Source organism: Sinocyclocheilus grahami, unplaced genomic scaffold (genome assembly GCF_001515645.1).
Source record: "Sinocyclocheilus grahami isolate Dianchi unplaced genomic scaffold, SAMN03320097.WGS_v1.1 scaffold28.1, whole genome shotgun sequence".
Taxonomy (NCBI): Eukaryota; Metazoa; Chordata; class Actinopteri; order Cypriniformes; family Cyprinidae; genus Sinocyclocheilus; species Sinocyclocheilus grahami.
This window is the reverse complement of record NW_015505207.1, coordinates 1,475,700-1,489,003: the sequence shown is the minus strand read 5'-3', so window position 1 is coordinate 1,489,003 and position 13,304 is coordinate 1,475,700. Positions and strand designations below refer to the sequence as shown.

Sequence of the window (13,304 nt, the reverse complement as noted above, 5' to 3'; positions counted from 1 at the left end):
ATTCCACCATAGATTCTACCATTCTTGAGCATACTAATACTCTAATGAGAGTTAGTTGGCATGTAGTTGCAAAGTTGCTTATAGTCGATTGATTAAGGGGACCATCAAAATAAAATGTAACCATATAAAACATTGCATTTTTTCAGTTGGAGTATAAAGCTCACATCAATTAATTAACATTAGCGCCACAGGAAACACTCAAATAACACTCAACATCTAACCACTCACAAGCTGTAGTAAGATACTGTGCAGATCTTAAATAAACAATGTCAAGATATGATACAGTCCATTATTCTGTAAATGAAGTAGATTTAATATGGTGTTCATTGTGTGTTATAAATAATCATACTCTTAAACTTATAACCACAAATACGGAAGTATGATGCATTATAACTGTTGTTATGATTATTCATGAGTTGATACTGTATAACATATTATACGTTTTTTTATAATGCATTATGCATTCATTATAATGCCTTAAGAATACCCTTATAATTTATTATAAATACGGGCTTCATAGCAAGTGTTACCAAATATTCTTAACACAAAGAGTATTTTACTTAACCCACTGGCAGATAATTGTACTTATTTTAAGCAAAATGCACTTAATTGAGTTTTCCCCCCCAGAAATAAAACAAATTATCTTATGTCATTTTGCATATCTAGTAAATGCAATTTACTTACTGAAGCGTGAAATCTACTGACCTACAGTATGCTATTATCTGAGAAGCCGTCCACACGAGGAACTGGTGTTGTGACCTGTGGGAATTGTATCATAACTGTAAGCGACTGGTGACAATTAGTGACCTTTCGTTGCTCTCGAAAACCATTTACTTCAATTACAGTGTAAAAACCAGCTGTAACTTACACTTCATGACTTAGTGATGGATGGTTGTAAAGCTCTCCTGTTTTAAAATTATTTGTATACGTATACATTTTCAGTGTTACAGTGCTTTCTACTGTCTCAGCTAAATATGCAGATAACTCTAGGTTGTATCTGCATACTGAAGCTATTTGTAGGTAGATTTCCCCCGAAAAGTGTGAACGCTGTGGTTTTGTGGCACATTGTTTGTTTCGCCAGCCTGACATGTCTTTTACTGAACTAACGTCATGAATTTGGACTGTGACTACCTATTTATTAGAACAATTAGAAAAGTGTTTTGGGAAACACATTTGGAAACAATCATAATTTTTGCGATATTGCCTCACAGGCCACAGAAATAATATAACAATCATAATACCTGCTCTAACATGCTTATCTAATCATTAAACAAGATTAATAAAGTATTGGTCATTTTTAGTTTATTTTATACCGTTCATGGATTACTATTTTTAACAAACTGAACCCTGTTGTGACATATTCAAAAACTACAGTCTTATGAATATCTATAACGACGAATGCAAATGTGTTAATATAATCTGTAGCAAGTTGCACAGCAGTTGCTGTTATGTTCAAAGATTATGTAAAAGCGCATATAGTGCCAGGCTCTGTGCAAGATAAAGACCACAGGGATATTTTTAAGCGAACGTCTCTCGCACATTCCTTCACGTTTGTCAGTATTGTGAAATGAATGGCAGTGCTTTTTGTTGTTTTTTTACTACTTTCATCAACAGAAAACCAAGTGATTGGGAAACTGCTGCCATATATCGAACATGAGGATGAGGTATAGTGTGGTTATAAACCACAGATGTTATCAGCAGCCTGACTAGCTCGCTGGGTACTGCAGACTACCTGTGTTTTCATACTAAATCAAAGTTGCACAACCATGCATAATTTGTTTTCAGTTAAACTTGATGCTTAAAGTGACTTCTGTTGTTCCGGCTAAAGTAGTCTCCAATATGTGTGCTTCCCGTGCCTGGGGTGTGTTACGTTTATCCTGATGGTTTTGAAAAAGGATGTTGTTAAGCCCTGCAAAAGTACCTCAACATACTTGTTGGCATGTTAACTGGGTCAGTGCTGCATAAATAAGAGCTTGCGGTTGTATGTGAGCTGTAATAACCAGAAAAAGAGGGAGGCTATTATCGCAGGTGTTGAAGCATGTTTTTCTGACTGTTAATAATGAAAAATGAGTGAATACATTGAGACTTTTTAAGACTACAGTCAACATGACCACTGAACATTTAGTATATTTTAGCTGGAGTTTCTTGGAATGTGTTAATGGCAAACAGTATTTATATAATATAGGTTTAATAAAAATATATAAGTGAGAGTAATTAAAACTGAAGGGAACAAATAAAAAACAAGACATTAAATGGACATAATTTTTTTTCCATGACTATTTCACTCTAACAGAGACAGGATACCTTATCTAACCTCAATTGAGCTTAACCAATCAGGTTTAAGGGGGTGGGTTTCTTTTGAAGTAATTCAGCAAAAACGCTTACTAACTCAGTCACATCACTATCCAGTTCAAAGAGAGACAGACAATCAAACCTGCTGTGAGTATCAGACAATTATTGTGACTTACTTATGTGCAATCTTTTGGATCACAAATGATTTTATATATATGCAAAACATTGTGCTCCAAAAGTTTCCACAACAATATATCCAAATATTTCATTTTATTGAACATTTTGTGGTATCTATTTCCAACTAAACAAGCTTGTTAACAGTTTTGTATTTCCCCAAACAGTCTCAGAAACATGACAGATCAATCTCTACAACAGACGATGCCAATGAATGACAGCTCCACAAACCAGACTTGTGATGTTTTCATCTATAAGGAGTCTGCACGGATCATCTTTCCCATTTTCTATTGCCTGATTCTTGTCATCAGCGTGGCAGGTAACAGCTTGGTCCTCTGCATCACTTGTCAGAAAAAGCTGAAGATGAACTCCACCACGATATATATCATCAACCTGGCCATCTCCGACACCCTCTTCACCTTGGCTCTTCCCGGCAGGATCACCTACTACATCCGAGGCTTCGACTGGCCTTTTGGAGATTTCTTGTGCCGGCTGACTGCCATGATCTTCTACAGCAATACCTACGCTAGCATCGCCTTCATGACCTGCATCAGTGTAGATCGCTACTTGGCCATGCTGCACCGTCAGAGGTGTCAAAGGCTGAGGAAAGCCAAAGTTGTGCGAGGTATCTGCATTCTGGTATGGGTGGTGGTGCTTCTTGAGACGTCTCCTCTGCTCTTGAAGAACACCATGGAATACAGATCCAGTCATCGAACGTGCATGGAGTTCTCTAATTTTGATAGCCACTGGATGGCATTCGTTCTCCTGTTTGCTTGCATCATCGGGTTTTGCTTTCCATTGGGACTCATCCTGTGCTGCTACAGTCGGGTCAGCTGCAAGCTCTCCAAGACGGCCAAGGAAAACCCGGTGACCAACAGGTCTGGCAGCAACGGCAGGGCCAAAAATATGATCCTGCTCATTCTGCTGAGCTTCGTGGTGTGCTTCAGTCCCTACCACATCAACATCATGCAGTTTGCAGTGAGAAGGCTGTACAATGTGCCCAGTTGTGAAGACTTAAAGACTTTGAAAATGTCCCTGCAGGTAACCGTTTCCATGATGAACTTTAACAGCTGCCTTGACCCTATTATTTACTTTTTTGCCATCAAAACGTACAAGCAGAGAGTCATGAGTCTTTTTAAGAGCTACATTTCCATTTCAGCATCCTCCAGGAGCATGCAGGAGAACAGCAGCAGTAACACATGAGGGCCAAAATGATGTGAAGAAAAATATGATGGTGCAAACTGCAGAGGAAATGTCTGCACAGGTGTGAAAATGCGGTTGGATAGCTGTAGAGTGCAGCGTCTCATACCTTTTATTTCTGAACAAACGGCATACAATTTCTTATCATTGATGGTGTTTAAGTCTGTTATTTTGTTTTGGGTATATCTGACATAATAAGATCACTGATATTATGTTGCTTTTTTGTGGTCATTATGAATTTGAATATGAAACTAACATGAATTTGTCACTCATAAGCATTTATAACTGATGTTCATTTGTTTGTGTAATATATTTCTGATTGTGATTAATATGCTATTGGATTTAAAATTTTTTTTACTTGGTCATGTAGGCCTGCCATTGACGTCAAATGAAATTCAATTCTGTTATAATTTACTCATCCTCATGCTGTTCCAAACCCATAAGAAATGTGTTCATCTTCAGAACACAAATGAAGATATTTTAATCAAATTTGAGAGATTTTTGAGACATTTTAAAAGATTTCTCAAAAAAACTAATCATATGAATCATGCGATTTAATCCAAGTCTTTTGAAGAGACATGATTGGTTTATTTGATGAACAGCTTTAATTTTGGCTTTTCCCAAATTAACATTAATATCTTCATTTGTGTCCCAAAAATAAACAAAAGTCTTTTGGCCTTGGAATGACATGAGGGCGAGTAAATGATGACAACTTTCATTTTAGAGCGAACTAAGCCTTTAAGAACAATTAATTAATTGGAAAAGTCCCACATAAAGGTCATGGAGGCTAAAAGACCATTCTGAGTAAGAATGAGTTATTATGTAGGTGTATGTTAATACCTATTGACATTTCCGTAAGCTGCTGTGTAAATACGGTGTTTTGCTTTAAAGATGCTCACAATGTGTATGTTACATTTCGAGCAACCCCTATAACGGCATTTTCCATTTGGGAATTTAAAGCTTATGTAGCTGTCAATTGTGCTAAACAACTTTCTCTGAATATCAATTAAAGAGTTCATTTACAAGCTGTTGTGTTTTATTTTGCTTATCTCCAGCTGCCTACGCAACACTAAAAAAGTGTGAAAAATGTTTTTGATGACCTAATTTGCCATTTAGTTATCAACCCCTGGGAATGCACAACAAGAAGTAATTTATCTATAATCAGAAATCACATCGCAGCGTTTCTTAGAATGTCATGCCACTTGATTCACTCTTTGTAGCTCTGACATATGAGACATATCAACTGAAACAGTGTTACTACGAAACGGCGATGACTTCACCGTCACACTCAGCGGGGACCAAAAAGCACATGGCAGCACGTGTTTGATGGGAGCACGTGGGTGTTAAACACACACATGGCAGTAGCGTTCTTTTTCCTGCTTAATTTCACCTGAGCTTCAGAACAGGATATCAACATAACCACAAGCACATTAAATGTCATTTTTAGCCGCTACAGGTGGTTTGCTAGACTTTGTTGTGTATTCCATGAAGCTACGTGTCTATAAAAAAATGCGGAGAATGTGGCAAGCATACAGCAGCCTACAAAACACAAGGATGTAGGTGGCAGATAATGTGGGTGGTAAAATTGTCTTTGTAGAGAATATATACTCAAAGAATATAATTTGAATTTAACAATGATTACAAATGCACAGTATCTAGCTAAAACATTAAATGGGGCAATAATATGACATTTTCTCAACCTCACCACATACCAACATCCTCTATTTCCCCAAAATATGTGGTACAAGACATTCACAGTGACAAAAATCCTAAGTCAAATGAATACATTTTTTGTACCTCATTAAGTTAACCGGATCTATTAAAAAAATCTTACTGACAAAATGATGAAAAAATTATTCAATGGATCATATGTATTTGTTCGTTTGTTTATTGATTTATTTCACCAATAAAGTCACAATTTAATTTTACATGAATATTTTCCACCCTAATTCTTCTCTGACCCCTAAATCAATGTTTTTTTTGCTATTTGTCTAAGCAAACGTCCTTTACATTAGTGAAATGAGTAATAGTGGTTTGCTGCATTCACACGTCCACCAAAATGCCTTAATCCCCAGTCAGAGCAAAAGAAAAAAACATTTTCTCATACTTTCTTCTTTTTTTAAACACGCCAGTCTTTTATTGATGTACAATCTGTTTCAGATAAACCCACACCAACTGGAGGAAAAAAAAAAAAACTTTGGTTGCTACAGTTCATATCACTCATTTCCTGCCCTAGTTTTTGAGTTGTTGTTTATTTTGAATTTTACACATAAATAGGCATATTATTTCACCATAGTGCATACTAGGGCTGTGCATCACCAGCAAAGTCACGATACGATACGTATCACGATACAGATGCCACGATACGATACATGACTGCACTGAATTTCACCTCAGCAGAATTTAGTAAAACAGCTGTTTATTAAACACTGCATACTATAGTGCCATTTCTAACTATTGGCAGAGCAGGCAGTTGACCTCTGCATTATGAAGGGCCTCCATAACTGTAACACAGTACAATAGCCTATAGGTAATGGCATATGTTTCATGTTTACATTGTGCACTCCCAACCAGGTACAATATTCTGATTGTTTGCATCTTGTACTTGTTCTAATCAATTTATATTGTAATGTACTCATTCTAATATATAAAAAAAATATTTTACATTGCTGGTAGGTTATCATTGCACAAATTAACACACTCTCTACAATTAAAAAAAAAATTCTAAACGCGCTGTCTTCACTGTATATCACACACACACACACACTCACGCTCAAGGCTGATTTACCCCTTGTCCAAATACCCACATTTGCGGTCTTGGCCACTTGAGAGCATGTGCGAGCAACAGGAAGTAACAAGTCTGTCCCATGTCTTCAAAATGCCAAAGTGCAGTGCCCTTAATGAATACTAAATCCACACTATCTCGAATACTGCTCCAGAGCGCTATTCAAGGCTAAGTGTATCCCATCATGCACCATGTTCTGGAAATAAATCGTGAGACTTTTTGCCGAGATCTCGCGAGAGGTCACGGGAACCTTTCCAATGTAAGTTAAATATTAATATAATTAGATATTACAAATAATTTGGCAGAAAAACAGTGTTTTTACTTTTATTGGTGCAAAGATGAGTTGTGGTGATATTTATTTTGTACAACATTTGCAACTGCTTTTTATCATTTAATTAGAAGCACCACAAATTAAAATGATGTCATGTTATAGGGACTACTGAACAGACATTTAGTTGATTTTAAAATCCAAAGTATTTCAAATTAAAATTAAAATGAAGCTGTGTAAACACTTGCATTTTTACAACACTGTAAGTGTGTCCCATCAGGTAATGAAAAGTTCGACACACACTTGTGGTCTTCACACCCACTTGAAGACTTCGGCCAAATACAGGAAATACGTCATTTAAGTAGGCTAATCAAGTGGTCAAGTGCAAAGACTGCAAGTGTGGATATTTGGACAAAGCATACTCGACAAGTTCGCTTAGGTGAGCGCGGCAAATATGACATCATTGCGGTGTTGGCCGAAGTTCGCGACATTTTTTGTAACTCCGCTTCCGAAGATGCACGAGTTCAAAGCGACTCTCGCCGAACATGCATGTCTGTGCCAGCATTTGTGTGAAACAGAAGCAGTTTGATGTTAAGTGCAGTCACACACACGTTGCGGTCGCACTCAAACATTCAGGAACAAACTTTTTAGTGCTGCCCCGCAGTTTTATCAACTAAATAGCTTAATCGCTCAAGAGCTACATTATCTTTCTCAACAAGGAGCTGGTAGCATCATTGTTTCTAAAGCAATTAAAGCCACAGCTTTACTGTTAATAGAGAAACGCTGCAAAACGGTGGTAATTCATACATACACAACCTCTCTCTCTCTCTCTCTCTCTCTCTCTCCATGTCGTAAATGAACGGTTGGTGAATTACACTTTTCTGAGAATAGAATATTGAAGTGGAGATCGCTAAACTGTAAGCTAAGCGGTGTTTTCAGAAAGCAAGCGCGTTTATCCACAGTGGAGAGAGAGCATGCGTTCACATGGTTGCCAGGTTGACAAAGATAAGTAGCACATTTAGCAGATATTTCCGTATTTCGCAAGTGTAAAGCTCTGTTTTTTGGATTACGTCTCTTTATATCAGGCAACCCAGTTGTGTTCCTCTGCGGCCAGATTAAACCTTGTTGTAGCCTATATACGCTGTATTCATTCTTTTTTAGAAACCTCGCAATTTTCTACTCCATTTTAAATGTTGTAAAATTTTAAACAAATTAAGCGCGGTCCACTGCCGCACACGTGCCACAGTATCGATACAGGGCCAGCTGTATCGATACTCGTATCGTCAAATCTCTGTGACGATACATCGTCGTATCGATATTTTGAACACAGCACTAGTGCATACAGAAATAAATGCCTCAACCACTTCTACTGTGAGAGGATTTGGGGTGGTAACCCAAACAATAAACTTTTTTTTTTTACCCAAATTAGCTTAGCAAATTAGTCCTAGACCAGGGCTGTCCAAACTCCTTCCTGGAGGGCCGGTGTCCTGCAGAGTTTAGAACTCTGCAGGACACCGGCCCTCCAGGACCGAGTTTGGACAGCCCTGTCATAGACCCTTTAGTCAGCTCCAAACTTAAATGGATAGTTCACCCAAAAATGACAATTCTGTCATTAATTACTCACCCTCATGTCGTTCCAAACCCGTAAGACGTTCGTTTATTTTTGGGAACACAAATTAAGATATTTTTGATTAAATCTAAGAGCTTTCTGACCCTCCATAGACCGCAATGCAACTGAAATGTTCTCATACCCAGAAAGGTAGTAAGGACATCAGTAAAATAGTCCATGTGTCATCAGTGGTTCAACCGTAATTTTATGAAGCTAGGAGAATACTTTTTGTGCACACAGAAAAGAAAAATTCTTTATTCAACAATTCTTCTCCCCGAGTTACCGTCTTCCGGCATTATCGAGAGCACCGTGACGCATGTATGTGCATTCGATAACTATTTGACCTATATGTCTTTACTATGTTTCTGGGCCTGAGAACATTTCAGTTACATTGCTGTCTGTGGAGGGGTCATAGAGCTCTCGGATTTCATCAAAAATATCTTAATTTGTGTTCCGAATAAAAATTAAGGTCTTACGGGTTTGGAACAACATGAGGGTGAGTAATGACAGAATTTTCATTTTTGGGTGAACTAACTCTTTAATGTTTGACAGGAACAAAAACAAGGCTGTTAAGGACAGAAGTATAGCGTGTTCAATAGATGTACAGTGGTTAACATTACAATTGTTCAGCTAACAAAACACTTTCCAGTAGACAAAAACTAAAAAATGTTTTGAAAAGTATGATTTAGTACTTTTTTTTTATCCTTGTAAAATTCAATATAGTGTCTGTCCTGACTAAAGTCTATGGCACCTCAATGATTGCATGCAGCCTCACAGTGTTCTTCTCATAAATCTCCACCTTGGTTTTGGGGTTGGTAAAAAGTATTTGGAATTTTTGTGTGTGCTGTGGGCATTTATGAAGAAGTTCTCAACTTTTGTCTCACGTGAACGTTATCCTTTCTTAAATGTTTTTGAGGAAGCTTGGTTGGAACTTTTAACTGACACTACTACTGCACACTTTGAACTCACATATACAATTTCTGTATCAAAAGTTATGTATATATATATATATATATATATATACACACATATATGAACGTGCAAAATGCAGTAGTAAAGTAGTGCAAGAAAATATGCTTTTAAACATTTTAATAATGCATTTATAATTCATACACAGAGATAAGAAAAGCAACATCCTTTAATCAAATGAATCACGAAAGACAAAAGTACCGCTTACTATACAGAGACCTGGGGCCCGTTCTTCGTACGTTGCTTATTATATCCGAGATGAAATGTCACATTCAAGATGATATCATCGCGCTAATCAGGATCTGGCTAATTCGGTTCTTCGAACGCACCTGTTGTTGATGATTAGTATGGCTGGATTGAGTTATCTGAGATAATTGCGCTTTCATGGGTTGGTTTAAAAGGGGCTATGTATCGATACTCGAAACCACGATCAGCAATGCAGCGATTGGCTGGCGGCAAGACAGCAACCTAATGACATCATATAATAAAAAAAAAAACACCTGACGAAAAACCTGACAGATTTTTGGACTTTTATAAGGAAACAGCCAAGCGAACAAAACTACATAAATGTTATAATGGATAAATTAAATGTTTTTATTAGATTTTTTTTTACATGATTCCCAATTATTTAAAAGTGAGTGAAGTGACATGTGGCCAAGTATGGTGACCCATACTAGGAATTAGTGCTCTGCATTTACCCTATCCTAAGTGCACACACACAGCAGTGAACACACACACACACCCGAAGCAGTGGGCAGCCATTTTTTGTTGTGGCGCCCGGGGAGCAGTTGGGGGTTCGGTGCCTTGCTCAAGGGCACCTCAGTCGTGGTATTGAAGGTGGGAGAGAGCGCTGTACATTCACTCCCCCCACCTACAATCCCTGCCAGTATGAGACTCGAACCTTTGGGTTACGAGTCCGAATCTCTAACCATTAGGCCACGACTTCCCCAATAATAAGCGATTATATTCACGATTTCTAATATTTGTACAGGCTTTAAATTTTTATTTTAATGTAGTAATTACTAAGTCATTTAATTTTATATTTGAACAGATTTGTTACATGACAGCATTAATTAAAATTTCTTAAGGGTCAAGATCATTATCTGCATCTCCTGCGCTCCATCAAGCCAATCCCATAATAGCTGTCAGCACTCAAATTAATGCACGACTCTACATTATCTGTATAGCACGTGTGTAAGACTCTGTATTGTATATTATTGTATTGTATTATATAATTTTATGACGAATAAATCTTTCAGTGAGTAAAACTGTCTGTGTCTATAGTATTAAAGACTACACAAACTGTAAAAAACAAACAAAAAAACCCCAGTAAACTTAATCATGGGGTTTGTATGAACAATTATTCAAAACATTTGCACATTTACACGGAATAATGAGGATATCAGTAATTTACTGTCATGTTCCAAATTAAAATGGCTATAAAGTAGTTGTACTTGTATGATTTATATGAAATAATTTACATATTATTTATTGGTACTGCTGCACATATCTGCACCTGAAGGAGGCATCATATCTACAGATCAGAATATCAAATTAAAGGAATAGTTCACCCCAAAAATTTACTCACCCTCGGGCCATCCAAGATGCAGCTTGTCACTTCACACGACATTAATTGATGGACTGGAGTCGTGTTGTGTATTACTGTGATGTTTTTATTTGCTGTTTGGACTCTCATTCTGACAGTACCCATTCACTGCAGAGGATCTGCTTGTGAGCAAGTGATGTAATGCTAAATTTCAAACTCTAATTAGGGGCTGTTCAAAGCAAATAAACTAAACAAAAGAAAATGTAAATATTATTGTTATTATTTAAAATAACAATTTTTTTGTTGTTTTTTTTCAATGTTCTTTCATGAAATGTAAAATTTCTGCTATTGAAATATCTTATTAATAAGCTACACAATGATTACATCTGCATACTTGATTTGCTCTTATATGACTCCAAGGGAATGCCTTTCAAATCAAAACGTTCCATATCACTTCCCAAATTATCACAGTCAACACTTTTGCAACACTAAGTTGATTCTTCTGTCACGGTATGTTCAGGGAAAGGGCAAGCAAAATAACTTTTAATTTGTTTATATTTTACTTTATCAAAGTATGCTTTTCACAATACAGTTCCAAAGTGGCTTAACAAAACTTTACAAAGCCCCAGTGCGCAAACCAAAACAGAATGCGCCAAAGAAAACTCAAGTTAGATATTTAAGATCCTCCTCTAGGAAGAAACCAAGAGGAGGAAACAAGGCAGAAAAAGCAAGATTACCATGCTTTTATGAATTCAGTTCAAGACTCAATTTGGGGAAGCTCTCCTCGTGGGGAATGGGGATGGAACTTACCCACCTGTTCATTTCCTGAATGTATATGACAAGATTATACGATTTCCCTGCCATGATAACCACATGACATACAATGGCAATGCTGCCAACCCATATGTAGAAAACTTTACTCATGACCACCTTGACCAAACATTCATGGAACTGTGTTTCCAAAATATGAAAAGCAAAACACCGTGAGGGGAGATATGTGAACATTTCAAAATTGTCTTAACAACAGTGGTACAAACAAGCAACTTTATCTTGCAGGCTATCTGTGAATGATACCAAAAGTTCAAGTTCTCTGTTTCCACAAAATGGTATCACTGTAGTATCTGGATACTGTTATAAACATGTTTTTTTGTTTGTTCGCTAGCTAACCCAACACTCAGTTGTGTGAAGTCAGCAAGAGCATCCTTACCACAAGCTCTAACTTCCTGCTGGTGTGTTGCAATCTAATCTTTGCCAGCATTATGTATGCTTTGTGCTCAAGAGTTTATCCTCAATTTGCTTATACCTTACCATTAGCACTTTACTTATTCAAATATTTTCATCCAGAATTGTTTATAGTTTACATAATGTATTCATAAGAGTTGTGTATATTATATTATCTGTGTAGACTTATTGTGCATTCAAGACCTCCTGGAAAGTTCGTATTTACTGAGTTGGTAAGTCATAATTACGACGTTAAAGGGATAGTTCACCCAAAAATTCTGCTATTAATTAATCACCCTCATCTTGTTTCAATTCCCTAAAACGTTTGTTCATCCTTGGAACACAATTGACGATATTTTAAATGAAATCCAAGAGGTTTCTGTCCCTCCATTGACAGCCTAAGCAACATTCACTTTGAAGGCCCAGAAAGGTAGCAAAAACATAAAGTAGTTATCCAGTGGTTCAACTGTAATTTTCTGAAGTCACAGGAATTTGTTTGTTTTTTTTATGTCAAGAAAACAAAAATAATGACTATACTAACCTGTGTTCACAAGAGCTTCTTCATCTTCTCTGGTCCACAAGAGCTGATGGTCCCCTTTGATTTCCATAGTATGGAAAAAAAATATTATGGAAGTCAATGGGAAACGTCACCTGTTTGCTCCAACCTGGTCTCATGACGGAAATGTAATGTTACCTGTGGAAACTTTTTCGCAAAACGCGAAATACGTACCAATAAGTATAAGGTCTCCATACGTACCAACAAGTATTATATCACTGCAGTTCAACGGAAATGAATACTAGAGGCGGTAAAACAACGAGCACTTGTAATCACTTGTTTCCTACACAGTTATGATTACAGCTGAATATGTTTCGCTTTCTGGATGTAACAAGCTGGCTTGGTAGCTCAGCTGGCACGTAACTGGACTTAGGATGCAGAATCCTTGGGTACGAATCCCGTGAAAAACATGACTTACGATGAAAGGGCTCAAAGATGAGAGATCGAAAAACTAGCTAAAATGGCATGCTTGTGATTGCGTTTTCACGTCACATTCACTTTTGTTCATTCTATCGGGTAGGCTTAGGTGTAGTGCAGATGGTATGGTATTTTAAAACATCACAGAGAATTAGTTATAGCACTACTCAATGGACATTTCAAGTCAGAACTGCGGTGTCTTGTACAAAACCAACGTCACATAAAATGTATCATATGTACGATCATCTGTTCCGGGGAAAAAAACTA

The 13,304-nt window shown here is 37.1% G+C and overlaps 1 protein-coding gene across 2 annotated transcripts; it reads left to right on the top strand.

Annotated features, from left to right (window-relative positions):
* The first annotated feature begins 2,414 nt into the window (after positions 1 to 2,414).
* On the top strand, positions 2,415 to 3,792 carry LOC107569521 (G-protein coupled receptor 183-like). Of its 2 annotated transcripts, none has more exons than XM_016255632.1 (2): positions 2,415 to 2,439; positions 2,634 to 3,792. In XM_016255632.1, the coding sequence occupies exon 2, from the start codon at positions 2,644 to 2,646 to the stop codon at positions 3,667 to 3,669; it is 1,026 nt and encodes a 341-aa protein (XP_016111118.1). In that variant the 5' UTR covers positions 2,415 to 2,439; positions 2,634 to 2,643; the 3' UTR covers positions 3,670 to 3,792. The 2 variants fall into 2 exon arrangements, with proteins under 2 accessions (XP_016111118.1, XP_016111127.1); XM_016255641.1 differs by having other exon boundaries at positions 2,429 to 2,439; positions 2,640 to 3,792.
* The last annotated feature ends 9,512 nt before the right edge of the window (positions 3,793 to 13,304 follow it).